The sequence below is a fragment of the Microcaecilia unicolor genome, chromosome 4, assembly GCF_901765095.1.
Source record: "Microcaecilia unicolor chromosome 4, aMicUni1.1, whole genome shotgun sequence".
NCBI classification, from domain to species: Eukaryota; Metazoa; Chordata; class Amphibia; order Gymnophiona; family Siphonopidae; genus Microcaecilia; species Microcaecilia unicolor.
In genome coordinates, this window is record NC_044034.1 from 315,164,310 (window position 1) to 315,183,215 (window position 18,906).

The 18,906-nt window shown below is 44.6% G+C and overlaps 1 protein-coding gene across 4 annotated transcripts in view; it reads right to left on the reverse strand.

The window, feature by feature from the left end:
• Positions 1-18,906, reverse strand: part of SLC23A2 (solute carrier family 23 member 2) — a 326,193-nt gene that overhangs the window by 41,346 nt on the left and 265,941 nt on the right. For all 4 annotated transcript variants that reach the window (XM_030201843.1, XM_030201844.1, XM_030201845.1 and 1 more), the window contains 2 exons: positions 11,747-11,894; positions 11,101-11,206 (listed from right to left, as the gene is read on the reverse strand). In XM_030201843.1, coding sequence (XP_030057703.1) covers positions 11,101-11,206; positions 11,747-11,894 — 254 coding nt within the window. The remainder of the gene's footprint in view (positions 1-11,100; positions 11,207-11,746; positions 11,895-18,906) is intronic.

Here is an 18,906-nt window from a genome sequence, read left to right on the forward strand (position 1 = left end):
TCAGTGAGAACAAGCAGCCTGCTTGTCCTCGGAGAAATATATATATAATCAAATTCTAAGAATTCAGACATTTCCACCAACATTGCTCCTTTAGCAATCCACTCTTTTCTTGTATATGCTGAACAGAAAACCAAAGCCTAGAATAGGACCGCCCTTAAATAGAATTCTCCTCATAGGTACTACTTTTTTCAAAGCCTGTTCCAAGCAATTATTCCATATATCAACTGCCTTGGTCACAATCAAAGTATTTAAAATTGATAAGGAGGCAAATCCACACACTCTTTAAATCTGTGACCATAAGTTCTATGCAAAACACACTGCTTTGCTTCCTTATGTTCTTAATAAGCAAATCAATATTCATAATTTAATCATATGATAAACTTGACTATGGTATATAATCAGTGAACACTTCAGCATTTCTGTATTAACAGCAATCTTCTCCTATGGGGGGGGGGGGGGGGGGGAGGGGAGGGGACAAGGTATGGTCAGCAGTGACACCAGCTGAAGCTATCCTAAACATCAGCAGTAATAATTCTGCAACAATGGAATCTAAATTGTACCTGATCAACATGTAAGTTTCAATCACCCAAAATTATAGTGTCCTTCCACCTAGTCTTGTTAACATTAATCACTTTGATTAAAGGGGAATAATTAACTTGCAATAATCCAGGAGGACAGTAAATCAATAGCAACTTCCAATAAAATGACATTAAGCATAATACTTCTTATGATGACTGTACCACAAATTCACAGTGATGTAAATTCAAGTCTTCTTTAAAAATTACTAACAAACCACCCCCCACTTTTCTAGGCAGTGGTACACAATTTTACAGTCTGTGCTTGTAGAAATCTCATCCACATTTTCCTAAACTGTTTCCATCCCTATCTAAGCAGCAGGAATCAGACTTCAGTGCAGAATGCAGAGCTCCCACTCACCAAAAGTCACTAAACTCCAAAATTCAAGTTCTTAAATGCCTGACGTTCAATCTACAAATTCTATTGGAAGCTGGAAAAAAGGATTTAAGAAAGGTTTTCATTTTGTTTTGCATCCCACCTTTTTGATAAAGATTGCTTAAAGGCTTAAAGTGAATCCAAAATTATACAAAGTACATCATTACAAATACATAAAATAAAAATATTCATAAACATCAAATTATTCTAAAGACCATGGCAAGCTAAATCCAGTCTCCACTCTCCCCCTCCCCCAATTAAATCTCCTAGCTCAAAACCACCCCTCTACCCAGCAATACTGAGCTCACTTCAAAAATCATCACTTGGAGAACAGATGGGACTGTGCTGAATTTGGTTCAGCTATCTTTTTCTTTATTTGCCTTTTTGTTTTTTGATGGTCTAGAGTTGTACTTTTTCTACTGGAAAATCAGAGTAATACATATTAGTCAAAATAGATGAGAAAGAAAACATACAAGGGCTTTCTTCCTCACCCAGCCTGTGATCTGAAATTTATCGTAACCTCAGAATGTCATCAGTACCTGAAGCCATTGCAGCACTTAACTAAACTACTTTTGAGCCATTTGTGCAGAAAACAATGCTATACCAGCAGAGATACTGGGACAAGACAGTAGATGGTGCTATTAACGCTTTTATTCTTCCACCACTTATCACTGCTAGAAGAATAAATGAAAAAAAAAAAAAAACCTTATCTGAAATATTCAAGGGCAATACTCAGTGAGGATTAGCAAACAAATCCTTTTCCTCCACATCAAGGTCTTTGAAGAAGACTTAAGGTTATCTGGGAGTCTACGGTACTTAATGTACATATGAGGATAGTTATATAGGACAGACACAATGAACAAGTATATGTTAAGGATTGCCAGTAACTTGGAGTATATTTTCTCTCTCAGTAGGGACCAACATTAACTATTAAGTTTGGTATTCAATTATTCTTTGCTGTAACAAGTTACAGTATGGGGAAATGCTTGGAAAATATAAATTGCATTTTTTTCTGAGAGGCAAAAGTGATTTCTGCAACAGTTTGCTGTCCCTCTCTCTCTGAACCCCCCAAACTGGCATCCTTTAAAGTTTAAGCTTCCTCTGGGCACAAGCAAGATGTCATATTCTGACAGACAGCAAGCCCTAGCTATCAGGCTATTAAAACAAAAGGGAAGATGCACTAAAAAATCGTTAAAGCCCTTCCCTTACCGATTCCCTTAGCGAATCGGTAAGGAACAGGCATACATCAAGGAAAAGGAATGCAAATGAGCTGCTCGTTGTAGCTACTACTAATCATTTCTGCTCACTTGCATTCTCTATTCCATTGGTAAACAGTCAGCCAGTCAGCTGATGGAGCATGCGCAGAGCAGCCAAGCGTTATGCCGGCTGCTCTGCGCATGCCAAGGACGTCCATCACTCAAAAAAAAAAAAAAAAAAGGACGTCCCTGACGAGCAGAAAACTTGTCAGCAGCTTGAATCTCAGAAGAGAAACAGTGCTGAAAAGAGCCCCAGTTAATTTAAGTGCTACTGCCCTTCGCTTGTGTAACATTTCCATTGTTTACTGCTTTGCATGTTAAAGCAGGCTTACATCAGACAATTAGGAAGGACTTCTATGAAGAAAAAAAACCATCCAAGTGCTCGTCAGGGACATCTAACACGAGCTGGACGTCTTCCTGCAGCTTTTGTGATGGGCGTCCTTCTTGGATGTGTTTTTCCTACCTGCAATGTTTTCAAGCTTGCGCCCCTCCACAGGATTGGGACGTGCGAGGACGTCCAAATCAAAACATTTTGGACGTCCCTCTCTCCAGGTCTCTCTCAACCAATCCCAGCGCGTTCAGCTGATACTGCTAACAGCTAAACGCGCTGGGATTGGCTGATAGAGACCTGGAGGGAGGGACATCCAAAAAGTATCGATTTGGACGTCCTCACACATTCCAATCTTGTGTGTGTGTGTGTGTGTGGGTGGGGGGGGGGGAGGGGGGGGTTGGGCACAAGCTGAAAACAACCTTGGAGGGGACTGTTGAGAGAACTGTGCTTGTAGTCAGTTTAGGCAGGTAAGAAAAACAGGGTCGTCTTTTTTTTTTTTTTCTTCAGAGAAGTCCTTCCTAAATGCATATAAGAAAAACATGTCCAAGAAGGAGACATCACAAAAGCTGCAGGAAGACGTCCAGCTCGTGTTAGACGTCCCTGATGAGCACTTGGATGTTTTTTTTTCCAATTCCCTCACAGCAGCCCCAACGAGAGGTGCAGACCTCCCGTTAGAGGTTTCCACGGTAAGGGAATCGGAAAATGGTAGTGCATCTCATTACAACACGGTTTCTACACATTATAATACTAACTAGTAAAAAAGGCCCGTTTCTGACACAAATGAAACGGGCGCTAGCAAGGGTTTCCTCGGAGTGTGTATGTTTGGGAGAGTGTATGTGAGAGTGACTGTTTGAGAGTCAGAGTGAAAGTGTGAGTGTGTGTGTATGAGAGAGAGAGTGAGTCTGGGTGTGAGTGTGTTTGTGAGAGAGTGTGTGTGTCAGAATGAGAGTGTGTGCAAGTGTGTATGTGAGACAGTGTGAGAGAGTGTGTGTGGGCGAGAGAGTGTGTGTGTGAGACACAGATTCTCTGTGAGAGTGAGTGTATGAGACCAAGCGAGTGTGTGAGTGACTGTGTGGCACATAGAGAGTGAATGTGATACAGTGTGAGACAGAGTGTGTGAGAGTGAGAGTCAGAAAGACATTGTATATGAGAGAGAGAGTGTGAGCCCTGCCCTCCCAATCCATGCCCATCTGTCCCCTGCCCCCTCCATTCATCCTTTTCCAGCAATTCCCCTCTCTCCCTGAGCCCTGCCCTCCCAATCCATGCTCCTCTGTCACCTGCCCCCTCCATTCATCCCTATCCAGCAATTCCCATCTCTCCCTGAGCCCTGCCCTGCAATCCATATCCATCCATGCCCATCTGTCCCCTCCATTCATCCCTATCCAGCAATTCCCCTCTCTCCCTGAGCCCTGCCCTGCAATCCATATCCATCCATGCCCATCTGTCCCCTCCATTCATCCCTATCCAGCAATTCCCCTCTCCCTGAGCCCTGCCCTCCCAATCCATGCCCATCCATGCTCCTCTGTCACCTGCCCCCTCCATTCATCCCTATCCAGCAATTCCCCTCTCTCCCTGAGCCCTGCAATCCATATCCATCCATGCCCATCTGTCCCCTCCATTCATCCCTATCCAGCAGTTCCCCTCTCCCTGAGCCCTGCCCTCCCAATCCATGCCCATCCATGCTCCTGTCACCTGCCCCCTCCATTCATCCCTATCCAGCAATTCCCCTCTCTCCCTGAGCCCTGCCCTGCAATCCATATCCATCCATGCCCATCTGTCCCCTCCATTCATCCCTATCCAGCAATTCCCCTCTCTCCCTGAGCCCTGCCCTCCCAATCCATGCCCATCCATGCTCCTCTGTCCCCTGCCCCCTCCATTCATCCCTTTCCAGCAATTCCCCTCTCTCCGAGCCCTGCCCTCCCAATCCATGCCCATCCATGCTCCTCTGTCCCCTGCCGCCTCCATTCATCCTTTTCCAGCAAGTCCCCTCTCTCCCTTCCATGACCCCCCCTCGCATCCATGCTCCTCTCTCTCCCATGTCCCAGCCTGGCCCGCCCTCTTCTCCCCCCCCTTCGCATCCATGCTGTCGTTTCTCCCCTGCCCTCCCGATCCCATTGTTCAACTTTACTGCCCACCCTCTTCTCTCCCAACATCCCTTTTTTTTTTTTTCTTCTTTTTAAATTTACCTGCGTGGCAGTTCCGGCAGCGCAGCGTCAGGGAAGGAGGCGGCGCTCCCGACGTCTAGCCTTCCCTTCGCTGTGTTCCGCCTTCTGACGTCATCCTTGACGTCAGAAGAAGGCGGAACACAGCGAAGGGAAGGCTAGAGACGTCGGGAGCGCCGCCTCCTTCCCTGACGCTGCCGGAATTGTTTGGTTTTTTTTTCCCGCCCTCGACGTCATGATGTTTGACGCGAGGGCGGGGCAGAGACGGCTGGGTGGCTTCACACCATGAATCCACGAACCCTACAGCCAGGGAGTGTTTGAGTGGCTTCAGAACGTTGTCTTCAGAACATTCACGGTGCGTTTTATTATATTAGATTTGCTCATCTGCATTCCCTTTTCATTAGCTGCTACTGTGATGGGAAAATGGCTGAGAGAAGCCTTTAGTTCATGCCAGGTTTTACTACTTGCTCATTAATGGCTCATTTAGTGCATCTGGCCCAAAGAGGGGAAAAAAAAGATGCCTACAACACGCAAGGCCCAACGCACAGTATTTCCCCCCCTTTTTTTTTTTGATAGCCTGATAAAGGAAAAAACAAAGGCCTAGGGGTGAAGCTGAATTTTATTTATTTGGATTTTGCTCACACCTTTTTCAGTAGTAGCTCAAGGTGAGTTACGTTCAGGTACAGCCAAATAGATTCTGAATGACTTCCTAACTAAACCAGCTGCTCCCTCAAGAAGTTTAAACAGCAAGCCCTGCATGAAGCGAACAAAAGGCTGAGCAGAGATGGGCTTATTGTCTACATAGTGATAAGCATCAAGTGCATCAAGATGAACCCTTACAGAACTGGTCTTAAGACTTCTCTCAGACAGGTGTAGAAACTATTCAAAAAGTTTTTGTGCAAGACAGGAGAAGGGATCTAGGGCCTTGCCCTCACACTGAAGGATGTCCAACAAATTGGCCTTGGGCTCATCCTCAGTCTCCAACTCAAATGGGAGGGACTGAGCCATCTTCCTGACAAAATCAAGAAAGGAGAGCTCCACTTGGGGGGTGGGGGTGGCCACTGCTTTCCTTCTATTATTTGTTTCCTTCAAGTGTTGCAAGGGGCCAGATTACTTCCCTATTTTTAGTCAGGATTCTGGCACGTTCAAATTTTCTTTGTTTTCTGCAGTTCCCTAGGCCCCCTTATTAAGTTTTCCAGCCGGAAGTTTGAGGCTATTTTTCAAAACCAAGCCGTTTGATTTTTCCTCGACATGTCCCTTTACACCTCCCAGTGTTTTTAAGAAGTGCACTAGTTGCAGCAGGGCCATGTCGCTTACAAAGTGGACGCCTCATAATTGGTACCTCATGTGGAGGGGAGAGGTCTGAAGGAAGACCAAGGGATCCCTACTCCGAGAGGCCCTCTGGTGTCTCCTCAGAGACCCAGAAGTGGTCTGAATCTGACTCATAAAAATACTCATCTGAGGGTGTTTGAGGTCTTAGCCTGCCTTGGAGTACTGACACTTTGGTCAGCCCCAAATGAGGATACAAAGGAACCAGTGATCACTGGAACCCCAACGATGCTTCCTCCACCGAGAGATAGGAGATTGACAGTCTAAGTGCACACTGCCTTCAATGTTCATCAAAGCACCTGTGTCAATGCATATCCAAAAGGCAGGTAATGAGCCTCAAGGATGGGTTGGGGCTTCCGAAGAGCTGATGTCGATACCCTTGATGCCGTAGCATCATGTTAGGAGGAGTAGGAGGAGTAGTGTACAAAAAGACACTTCTAAAACACAAGGGATATCAATAAGTATCATGCACAGTTTTATTGGAGAACACCTTCAGGCTTATTTTCGAAATAGAAGGGCGCCCATCTTTCCACACAAATCGGGAGATGGGTGTCCTTCTCCCAGGATCGCCCAAATCGGCATAATCGAAAGCCGATTTTGGGCGTCCTCAACTGCTTTCCGTCACGGGGATGACAAAAGTTCACGAGGGCGTGTCGGAAGCGTAGTGAAGGCAGGACTGGGGTGTGCCTATCACATGGGTGTCCTCGACCCATAACCGAAAAAGAAAGGCATCCCTGAAGAGCATTTGGGCGACTTTACTTGGTCCATTTTTTGTTACGACCAAGCCTCAAAAAGGTGCCCAAACTGACCACATGACCACCGGAGGGAATCGGGGATGACCGCCCCTTATTCCCCCAGTGGTCACGAACCCCCTCCCACCCTTAAAAAAAAAAACTAAATATTTTTTGCCAGCCTCTATGCCAGCCTCAAATATCATACCCAGCTAGCTCCATGACAGCAGTATGCAGATCCCTGGAGCAGTTTTTAGTGGGTGCAGTGAACCTCAAGCAGGTGGACCCAAGCCCATCCCCCCACCTGTTACACTTGTGGTGGTAAATGTGAGACCTTCAAAGCCCACCACAAACCCACTGTACCCACATGTAGGTTCCCCCTTCACTCCTTAGGGCTATGGTAGTTGTGTACAGTTGTGGGGAGTGGGTTTTGGGGGGGGGGGGGGTTGGGGGGCACAGCACACAAGGTAAGGGAGCTATGCACCTGGGAGCAATTTGTGCAAGTCCACTGCAGTGCCCCCTAGGGTGCCCAGTTGGTGTCCTGGCATGTGAGGGGGACCAGTACAGTACGAATGCTGGCTCCTCCCATGACCAAATGGCTTGGATTTGGTCATTTCTGAGATGTGCGTCCTCGGTTTCCATTATTGCTGAAAATCGGGGACGACCATCTCTAAGGTCGACCTAAATTTCGCGATTTGGGTGTCCCCGACTGTATTATCGAAACGAAAGATGGACGCCCATCTTGTTTCGATAATACGGGTCTCCCCGCCCCTTCGCCGGGGCGGCCTGCGAGGACATCCTCAGGAAAACTTGGGCGCCCCTTTCAATTATGCCCCTCCTTGTGGACTCGACATGGAGCTGTGTTTTAGCGCTAATCTGCTCCTGCCTCAGGAGTCTGAAAAGGGGATGGAGAATAAACCAATATATGTACAGTGGGGGAAATAAGTATTTGATCCCTTGCTGATTTTGTAAGTTTGCCCACTGACAAAGACATGAGCAGCCCATAATTGAAGGGTAGGTTATTGGTAACAGTGAGAGATAGCACATCACAAATTAAATCCGGAAAATCACATTGTGGAAAGTATATGAATTTATTTGCATTCTGCAGAGGGAAATAAGTATTTGATCCCCCACCAACCAGTAAGAGATCTGGCCCCTACAGACCAGGTAGATGCTCCAAATCAACTCGTTACCTGCATGACAGACAGCTGTCGGCAATGGTCACCTGTATGAAAGACACCTGTCCACAGACTCAGTGAATCAGTCAGACTCTAACCTCTACAAAATGGCCAAGAGCAAGGAGCTGTCTAAGGATGTCAGGGACAAGATCATACACCTGCACAAGGCTGGAATGGGCTACAAAACCATCAGTAAGACGCTGGGCGAGAAGGAGACAACTGTTGGTGCCATAGTAAGAAAATGGAAGAAGTACAAAATGACTGTCAATCGACAAAGATCTGGGGCTCCACGCAAAATCTCACCTCGTGGGGTATCCTTGATCATGAGGAAGGTTAGAAATCAGCCTACAACTACAAGGGGGGAACTTGTCAATGATCTCAAGGCAGCTGGGACCACTGTCACCACGAAAACCATTGGTAACACATTACGACATAACGGATTGCAATCCTGCAGTGCCCGCAAGGTCCCCCTGCTCCGGAAGGCACATGTGACGGCCTGTCTGAAGTTTGCCAGTGAACACCTGGATGATGCCGAGAGTGATTGGGAGAAGGTGCTGTGGTCAGATGAGACAAAAATTGAGCTCTTTGGCATGAACTCAACTCGCCGTGTTTGGAGGAAGAGAAATGCTGCCTATGACCCAAAGAACACCGTCCCCACTGTCAAGCATGGAGGTGGAAATGTTATGTTTTGGGGGTGTTTCTCTGCTAAGGGCACAGGACTACTTCACCGCATCAATGGGAGAATGGATGGGGCCATGTACCGTACAATTCTGAGTGACAACCTCCTTCCCTCCGCCAGGGCCTTAAAAATGGGTCGTGGCTGGGTCTTCCAGCACGACAATGACCCAAAACATACAGCCAAGGCAACAAAGGAGTGGCTCAGGAAGAAGCAAATTAGGGTCATGGAGTGGCCTAGCCAGTCACCAGACCTTAATCCCATTGAAAACTTATGGAGGGAGCTGAAGCTGCGAGTTGCCAAGCGACAGCCCAGAACTCTTAATGATTTAGAGATGATCTGCAAAGAGGAGTGGACCAAAATTCCTCCTGACATGTGTGCAAACCTCATCATCAACTACAGAAGACGTCTGACCGCTGTGCTTGCCAACAAGGGTTTTGCCACCAAGTATTAGGTCTTGTTTGCCAGAGGGATTAAATACTTATTTCCCTCTGCAGAATGCAAATAAATTCATATACTTTCCACAATGTGATTTTCCGGATTTAATTTGTGATGTGCTATCTCTCACTGTTACCAATAACCTACCCTTCAATTATGGGCTGCTCATGTCTTTGTCAGTGGGCAAACTTACAAAATCAGCAAGGGATCAAATACTTATTTCCCCCACTGTAGATAACGAGATGAGCAAATCTTCACAAAGCATTGTGTGTTAGAGCAAAATATCCAGAGTCTAGCTGAGTGAAAAGGATGGGTTGGGGCTCCTGTTGAGCTGATGCTGATGGCCTCAATGCCGTAGAATTGTGTTAGGCCAGAAGATGCTCCGTTTCCTCCTGCATCCCAGCCTGGAGCCGCTTCTCAAAGGCAGTTGTAGGTAAAGGTTGCGGCTCAGCAGTGCAGTCACGTCTGTGGAAGTCATCACGGCTGAATGGGTGGCCAGGTCTCAGCTTGATGGAGGGTGTCACAACCTGACTGCACTTCATCGATACCTTGGGTGCTCTCGACACTGTGCTTCAAGGGTGGCCTCCACTTGAGGTGTGTAATCAGGATCCCCTGGAGTTAACGAGGATGAAGACAAAGCCTTCCCTTGACCTCGGGGTGGGATCAGAGGGTGCTTAATCTCTATGGGCACTACTAATGCTTGATGCCAAGAAAAGCAGAGACCTCCGTGATGCCAATGCGTCCCCAGTGTCTGATGTGGCTCTCAGAACCACTGAGTGATGCTAAAGTTGATCTACCAGACTTGGCAGCACTAGGAGTGGCCTAGTGGTTAGGGTGGTGGACTTTGATCCTGGGGAACTGAGGAACTGAGTTAGATTCCCACTTCAGGTACAGGCAGCTCCTTGTGACTCTGGGCAAGTCACTTAACCCTCCATTGCCCCATGTAAGCCGCATTGAGCCTGCCATGAGTGGGAAAGCGCGGGGTACAAATGTAACAAAAAACAAATTCATTTGTGCTGCTTCTGACACTCTTTACTTCCTCTGTTTGACATCTGTGAACAGACTTTGCAAAAAGAGGGATTATGATCGGGCTCCAGGTACCAATTATGAGTGTCCGTAAGGGACATGGTCCTGCTGCACTTCTTAAAACCACTGGGAATTGTAAAAGGACATGTCCAGAAGAACTGTCAAGGCAAAATCAAATGGCCTGATTTTGAAAAATAGTAAATTTCCCAGCTGGGAGCTCAAGATCTAAGGGGGCCTAGGGAGCTCTGGAAAACAAAGAAAATTTAAAAAAATGCTGAAACCTTGACTAAAACAAAAAAAGAGGAAGTAATCTGGTCCTGTGTTACACTTAAAACAAAGGAAGCAAATAATAATAGAATAAAAGCTATGGACACAAGGACCACGATAGAGACGAGACGCAAGCTGAGGTGGAGTCAAAAATACGTCTTTATTGCTTCACAAAAGATGACTGTCCTGGTCCCGCACAACGACAGGAGGCAGAAAGAAAGGCATATGCAGCTCTCACACACTTCTATAAAGTTGATAGGGAGTGGTTATCATGCTTTACTCCGTTGGATGATGTAATCCATTAGTCAGAATGTAACATCCTGCTTGTTTTCAGAGAACACGTCTTAACAGTAGTCTACATTGATCACTTCCCCCCCTAAATGTCTGTTCTTTGCCTTTTTTTTTCCCATTTTTTTTCAAAGTTATTAATTTTATTCATCTTTTATCCCAAGTGGTGGGCTTCTAAGTGGGAAGTCAGTGATTTAGAATGTTAGCTTTGTATTTAATTTTGTTTTATGGTGTTTCTAGGTTTTTTGTTTTGTTTTTTTTTTAACTGAGGTCTACTGTATTTCTTTCAACAAGAATATCTAGTATATCCTTTGTAAAAGCTGTGATAAATAATAAAGAAAAAAAAAGGAAAGAAAATAGTGCGAGAACAAATTTTAATTCCCACTGTATGAAGTTTTCAACTGCTTTCAGTGGTAAAACAATCAGCAAGTGATAAATTCGTAAAAGTAGTAATAATAGTTTGGTACCTTTGTGATCCCCAAAACACCTATGTTCGGGCTTGAGGAGGTAGAACCATTCCCAGTACCAAATATGCCATCCAAAACACAAGAAAGACCTTCAATGAAAATCCCTCTGTATATAAAACATATAAAACATACAAACACCATTAACGGGTAAAAAGCAGCATTTACAAATAAAAAGGAAAGTACATTTTTTATACCCTACAGTACTACCCTGGGATAATATGCATCCATCCCTGAAAGGACACTTTAAGCTTCTATATACACAAAATCCTTAGAATATAAAACTCTTCTGAAAATATAACTAAGGCTATTTCTGGATCCTAGAGAGGACAATTAAATCAAAAAACGTAATTTGAGCAGAATGGGCATGTTCAGAATATAACTGATTAGAGCAAGAAAGATGAATAATGGAGATTTAAGTTAATTGTAGTGAGATCCCAAAGCCAAAATTAGGGGTAGCTACTTCCATTGTGGATACTCTCATTCCACAAGTTACATCTGTAAGAGGGACCTTCTAAGGGGTCTTCAAAGCTCACACACAATGTACATCTTTTTTTTGTTAGTTCAATAAAAGCTGGAACAGCCCACAAAGATTTTGAATTGTGGCTTCAAAATCTATTGATAATAACTAATACAGCATGGTACTTGCCTGTTTATGGCATGAATGGGAGGTGGAGGAGCACAAGACAACCTGGCACAGGCATAGTAGTCTCCAATAGATTCAATGATGCTGGCAACCACAGCACTAAGCATGCCTATGACACCAGCTGCTGAAACTGTGGGCAAGCCCCACTGGACTAGGAAGAAAATGAAAGAGAACAATTATAAAACATGAAGGCAAACCTCTGTGACCTACATGGAATAATTTCAAGAGAGATACCTCATCTCAGATGCAATGATCAGGAAAGAATACAACAGGTCACCTATTTTGCACATAAGGTTTATTTTCTCTACAAAAGCATTCCCAATCGCTCCCATCAGATTATGAATAATCATCTGGAAATAAAGCTTGTATCTTCAGAAGCATAAGAACCTAAGATCAGCAGTAGCCAGCCTGGATCAGTGAAATCACAAAAAAGTAGATTTCTTTCTTTTATTTCCAGGCATTAATGACTGTTTTTAATCTGCTGGTTGTTAGTTTCATAGTCTACTCTTTTTTATTAGGAGCCCTTTTAATAAGCTGTGTTAAGCAGCTACCCATAGATTTTACCACATAGTAGCTATGGGGCATACCAATAGTAACAGCTTCTGCATGATAAAACAATAGCACAGTAAAAGACCCACACTAGCTGCTTCATGCAGGGTAAGAGTGGGTCATGGGGTGGCATAGCCGACAGCTAGTGCGCAGAACAGTGCCATGACTGCAGTTAATGCCCGCTCAAGAAGTGGCATTAAGTGCAGCCATGCTACCAGCAGTCTGGTTGCTGTCCAAGTCAAAATAAACACAACTGTTGCCCCTTTTCCAATCCCTTCCCCCAGCCAGTTGTCTCCATCACTGGAGCACACCTCCCTCATTCCCTGAGACTCACCCTGGGGTTCCCTGGTAGTCTAAAAGCACAAGGCAGGATTGGTCCTCCCCACCCTGCTCCTGTCCCATATGACTCTGGGTTTCACAACAGCCTTCCTGACCCCTAGCAGTAGAGATCAGAGGGAGGTCAGATCTGGGGGAAGTGCCAGAGCTAATCACTGCAATAGCTCTTACCCTTTTTGTGAACTTTGGGCACTAGGGTCCATGTTTCATACCTGGGCACTTAGGGCTAGATGCACTAAAGTCCTCGGAAGAGCCATTCCCTTACCGATTCCATAGCGAATCAGTAGGGAATGGCCATGCATCAAGGAAATGGAATGCAAATGAGCTGCTCGTTGTAGCTCACTTGCATTCTCTATTTCCTCGGAAAACAGTTGGCCAGTCGAGCATGCGCAGAGCAGCCAAGAGTTATGCTGGCTGCTATGAGCATGCCAAAGATGTCCAAACAGGACATCCCTGACGAGCACTTGTTAGAGCCGCGGGCTGTAGCGCATGCTCCAGCCGCCGGTACAGCCGGTGATCCCTGCCGCCCCACTCTCGGAAGGGGGTGGATTGCGGCTGACCGTGCAGACCCTCCTCCCCGGGGGAGAGTTGCAAATTATCACCGCCGGCATCGGGACGTGCAAAGACGCCTAACATGGACATCCTTTCACTGAAACATTAAAAAAAAATAGGACGGCCCTGACGAGCAATTGGACATTTTTCCCCAGATTTTTTTTGTGATGGGTGTTCTGCGACGACGTCCAAATAAAAAAAACTATTTGGACGTCCCTTTCGATTATGCCCCCCTCCAGGTCTCTCTCCGCCAACCACAGTGCATTTAGCTCTCACCGGTGCCAGCTAAACGCACTGTGATGGGCTGAGAGAGACCTGGAGGGGGGCATAATCTTTGTGTTATGTAAATAATTCTACTGACCTATCTAATTTCTTACACAGTAATATGTTAAATTAGACCATACCTCTTACTCTGTTTATGATTATACCTTTTGCAACATAGTGTAAGCCACATTGAGCCTGCAAATAGGTGGGAAAATGTGGGGTACAAATGCAGCAAATAAATAGTTTTTTTATTTGGGCGTCCTCGCAGAAGAACACCCATCACAAAAAAATCTGGGGAAAAACGTCCAACTGCTCGTCAGGGCCGTCCTTTTTTTTTTTTAGTTTCAGTGAAGGACATCCATGCTAGGCGCCCCTGACGAGCACGTGGACATTTTTTTCCCTGATTTTTGTTTTTTTGGTTACATTTATAGAAGTTTTTAGAGGCTGCGCAGCCCCAACGAGAGGTACAAACCTCCCGTTAGATTTTTCACAGTTAGGCAATCGGTAAACCGTAGTGCATCTCATTACAATATGATTTCTACACATTATACTAGTTTGCTCCTTGCATTCCGTGATCGGAAAATGGCTCGGAGAAGCATTTAGTGCATGCCACGGTTTACTACTTGCTCGTTAAGTTTAGTGCATCTGGCCCTCAGTCCTGTTCATTAAATGAAGGGCAAATGTTGGGCACACTTCCTGAATTTACCATGCAGGCTTTGCACTTACTGTGCCTAAGTATTAAAAAAAAAAAAAAAACCAAAACTTACCACACTTTAATAAAAGGGCCCCTTTGGTGTTATCTGAAAGGTTAAATAACTATTCCCTATTTAACAATTCCACCACACTCACTCATGAATATATAAACTTATCATAACCCCCTTAGTCATCTTTTTCCAAAACTAAAGAGCTTTAATTTGTTTACCATTCTTCATAAGAGACGTTCCATTCCATTTTTTTTTTAATCATCTTCACCTTTTCTAGCCCTTTTTGAAGAGTGAGGCTCTGGTTGCCTTTTTTTAATAATCAAGAGGTGTGGTCAAACAATGGCATAACATTCTCTGTATTATTTTCATTCTTTCTTTTGCATAACCCTTAACATTCTATCTGTTTTTTTTGGCAGCCACAAGAACCTGGGAGAAAAGTTCAATATATTATCCATAATGATGCCAAGTTTTTTTGTTTGTTTTCTTTTTCCTTGGGTAAGGATTTCTGACTCAGAACTCAGAATTATGTACCTGTAGTTGGGATATTTTGTCCCCATGTGCATCACTTTGCACTTGCTATTTAAAATGATTAGTCTCCTAATTTCAAAAGATCCTTCTGCAATTCCTCACACTCTTCTGGTGTTTCAAACAACTTTGAATAATTTTGTCTCTCATGGAACTTTGGTTAGTTCATGAATTGTCCCTTTTCCCAGATCATTTATGAATATGTGGAACAGCACACATCCCAGTACAGATCCTTCAGGCACTCCACTAGTGACCTTTTTCCCCTTTGGAAAACCAACCATTTAGTCCAGTGGTCTTTGCTAATTTTTAATTCAGAGTTGCACCGTGTTTAAAAGGGCTGAAGGAGAGGCAACAAATATCTTCTCATGCAAGGATAGAGCTCAGGTTGCCAGCACCCCTCGCCCCCCCCCCCCCCCCACCAGGTTCTCCACCGCAGTGCTGATGTAAGGCCTCTCCTCTGATGATTTCCTGTCAGAAGGGGCAGGACACACAGCGCTGGGGCATGGACTGGCACTGCAGTAAGCCAGGTAAGCATGGTAACCCCCACCCCTAAAATGTTGGTGTCCTTTTACCATGTTTACCTGGCTTACCATGTTCCACTGGTCCTGTTCCCACCAGTAGCACAGTTAGACACCCAATTCTGGACGGGCCTGAACCCAAAGTGGGTAAGCACCAGAGCCTCTCTCTACCCCCCCCCCCCCCCAGCAGGCAATCCAGTGTCTTATTAATACCCTCCCCCCTCCCCCATGTACCTTTTAAATACATCAGATTTTTTGCCAGCAGCAACTCATACATGCTGCTGCACTGGCCCAATGACGTGATCCTGCCTATGCAGAAACAAAGTTGCATCAGAAGGCTCTTCAGCCAGCAGGGCAGCATGTATGAGTTGCTGCCGGCAAGGAATTGAAGCATTTAAAAGTTACGGGGGGGGGGGGGGGGGGGGGGGTAGTTTAAGAGATGCCTGATCGCGTACAAGGGAGGGCAGGGACAGATGCCAAAGAACTTCAGTTGGCAAGGTTTGGGGATCCCCACCAGCCACATCGTAGGTGTGCCAAACCTGTGGCTAAGTCATGGATTCCCACACAGGGACATGACACCAACCAATGTGCGTCAAATGACATCCATCCCCATTAATCTCTCTCTCTCTCTCTCTCAAATGGCCCCATTAACTAGGCTTATGCCACCAATCTCTCTCTCTCTCCTCCCCACCCCATAGCAGGTCTAGCATCTCTTTCCCCCTTCCCCCTCCCAAACAGGTCAAGCATTTCTTCTTCTTCCCCAGCTCCCCAACCCCTACTTGACCCACTTCTAAAAGATAGGCGTGATGCCCAATCGCTGCTGCCTCCAGAGACACCACCTTTCAACATGGCGATGCCTGATCCCTAGAAGTATGCTGGAATGAACCTCTAGGGGTCAGGCACCGTCATGTTGAAAAATGGCAGCACTAGAAGCAGAAGCAATTGGATATTGCTTCTACCTTTAGAAACAGGTGAGGGGTTGGGAGTGCGAGAAATAAGAGCAGTGTGCAGGGTGGGTGTGTGTGTGAGGGTGGGGGGGGGGTCTCAATGGGTGCTGCACAAGATGTCTACAGGGCCATCATTGGCTCACAGGCATTACACTGAAGATTTGTGATTTAGCCCTACTCTGTTTGCTGTCTTTCACCCAATTATCAATCCACAATAGGGCACTGTCTCCTATCCCATTTCCTTTTTAATTTCAAAAGAAATTTCTCGTGAGAGACTCTATCAATTGCCAAATACACTACATCTTACCTTTATCCATATTTGTCTACAGTTTCCAATCAATAGGGAAAACAAGATTTGCCATTGCTACATCCATACTGACTCATTTCCATTTTGCCATTTCTAGCTGTACCCTTGGTCTTCAGTCCCACACTTTGTGGACCACCAACAACTTATGTTCAGGATATCCCTAACAAATTTACACGACTAATACCCACTTTCCTATAACCACAGAAAGGCGATGTGTCAGGTCCCACAGGTACAGGTATGAAATCGCTCTCAAGCAAATTCATTAGGCATATGCCGAAAATCTGACCCACTAACAGCCCTCAAAAACTAGGAGTGAAGATGAAGGATTTATACGGTCTGATTTTGTGTTTTTGTTTTAGAATATCTTCTATTATTTGCCTGGTATCAACATCAGGTGGTTTATAGTGGTGCCCTGGAGTGTTCCCCTAAATTCTGACAATGCTCTTTTACCAAGGGCATCTTGAGACATTACAGACTTAGACACTGCTCCATCAAGCAGAATGAGAAACAAGCATGTTCAACCAAATAGCAAGGAGCCTTAGGGTGCCTTCCATGAGCAATGGCTGAGAGACCAACTGCTTGACCAAGAGCAGCGAACTGACCCTAGGCCAAAAGATGCAAACTATTCAGAGGAAAAAAAAATGGGATTCAGTGAAAAGGAAGGAAATCGGGTCCCTACATGAGGGAACTGCAACTCAAGAGCAGATAACTACCTAGAAAAACATCTTCAAAGCCAAATTCTTTCAGGTGAATTGCCTCCAAGAGAGGACATACCAAAACAGGATGCAACAGCCTTTGCTTTCACTTAGGAAGGGCTTGAATGATCTTATTTGCTCAGGCTTATAATTGCCAATTGTTATACTAGGTTATTTTTGTTAGATTTTTTTTTTATTCTAGTTTTATTTTTGTTTCAGTTAAAAATTATTTGATTTGTAAACCATTTTCATTGACAACTTTTTTTTTTCATTAAAATGGTATAAAACGTTTTATAATAGATAATTAAGCCAAACAAATAGGCCCACAGGAAATCCCACTTCAGGACAACTGGATAGGTAGACGAAAACAAATCTGGCTAACAGACATTTTTTTGCTCAGGTTCCATAATTGGCTACAGCTGCTATTTAGAGAATTGAGAATAGGCTGTTGATGAACCCTCCTTATAAGAGGGTTAAATCATGGATCAGCCATTGGGCATACAATCAAATACTAGTCATCAAAACCCTACCAGAGCAATAGGAGCATGACAACCATTGGTGCCATATAACCTTGAACATTACCCTTTCAAGGGCTAAGCTATAGAACATAAAAGGACCTGGGGTATTTATAGTTGTGGGTTTGTACTTGTTATGCTGAGAAGAGAGGATGAAGTAATGTGTTTTTTCAGTGTTCAGTTTCAGTTGGAATGAGTTTGCCCAGGGGTCCATGATGTTTATTGGTTATTTCTGTCAAGTCACATCTGAAGGGGATGTAGACGGTAACATCTGCGTAAATGAATGGGTTGAGGCCTTGACTGGATAGGGACTGTGCCAGTGGAATCATCATTATGTTGAAGAGTATTGGTGATAATGGTGATCCTTGAGGTACTCTGCATACTGCTTTCCACGGTGGTGGTATGTTTGTTTGATTTTACTTGATAAGTTCTGGTGGTTAGAAAACCTTTAATCCAATTAAGTACATTTCCTTCAATCCCAAAGTGGCTAAGTAGTCTTAGTAGTTTGTTCTGGTTTACCATGTCGAATGCGCGCGACATGCTGCTTAGCCTAGAAATAGGCAGTGGATTTTCTCCAAGTCGATCTTAAGAATGGCTTATGGACTTTTCTTTTAGAAAGTTATCCAAACCTTTTTTAAACCTTGCTAAGCGAACTGCTTTTATCACATTCTCTGGCAACAAATTCCAGAGTTTAATTACATGTTCAACGAATAAACGAATAAATATTTTCTCCGATGTTTCAAATTTACTGTTTAGCAGCTTCACTGCGTGCCCCCTAGTCATAGTATTTCTGGAAAGAATAAAGAATAATTCACAACTACCTATTCCATTCCACTCATTATTTTATAGACCTGTATCGTATCTCCCCTCAGCCATCTTTTCTCCAAGCTGAAGAGCCTTACGCACTTTAGCATTTCCTCATAGGGAAGTCGTCCCATCCCCTTTATCATTTTTGTTGCCTCTCAGTGTACCTTTCTAATTTCACTATCTTTTTTGAGATGCGGTGACCAGAACTGCACACAGTATTCAAGGTGAGGTCACAACATGGAGCGATACAAAGTACTCTGGGATGTATACTATCTGGTCCTGGTGATTTGCTACTCTTCAAATTGTCCCATTACATCTTCCAGGTTTTCAGAGATTTGATTCAGTTTCTCCGACTCGTCAGAATTGAATACCATTTCTGGCATCGGTATCTCTCCCACATCTTCCTTGGTAAAGATGTTAGGACTAAATTTATTAAAGATTTCA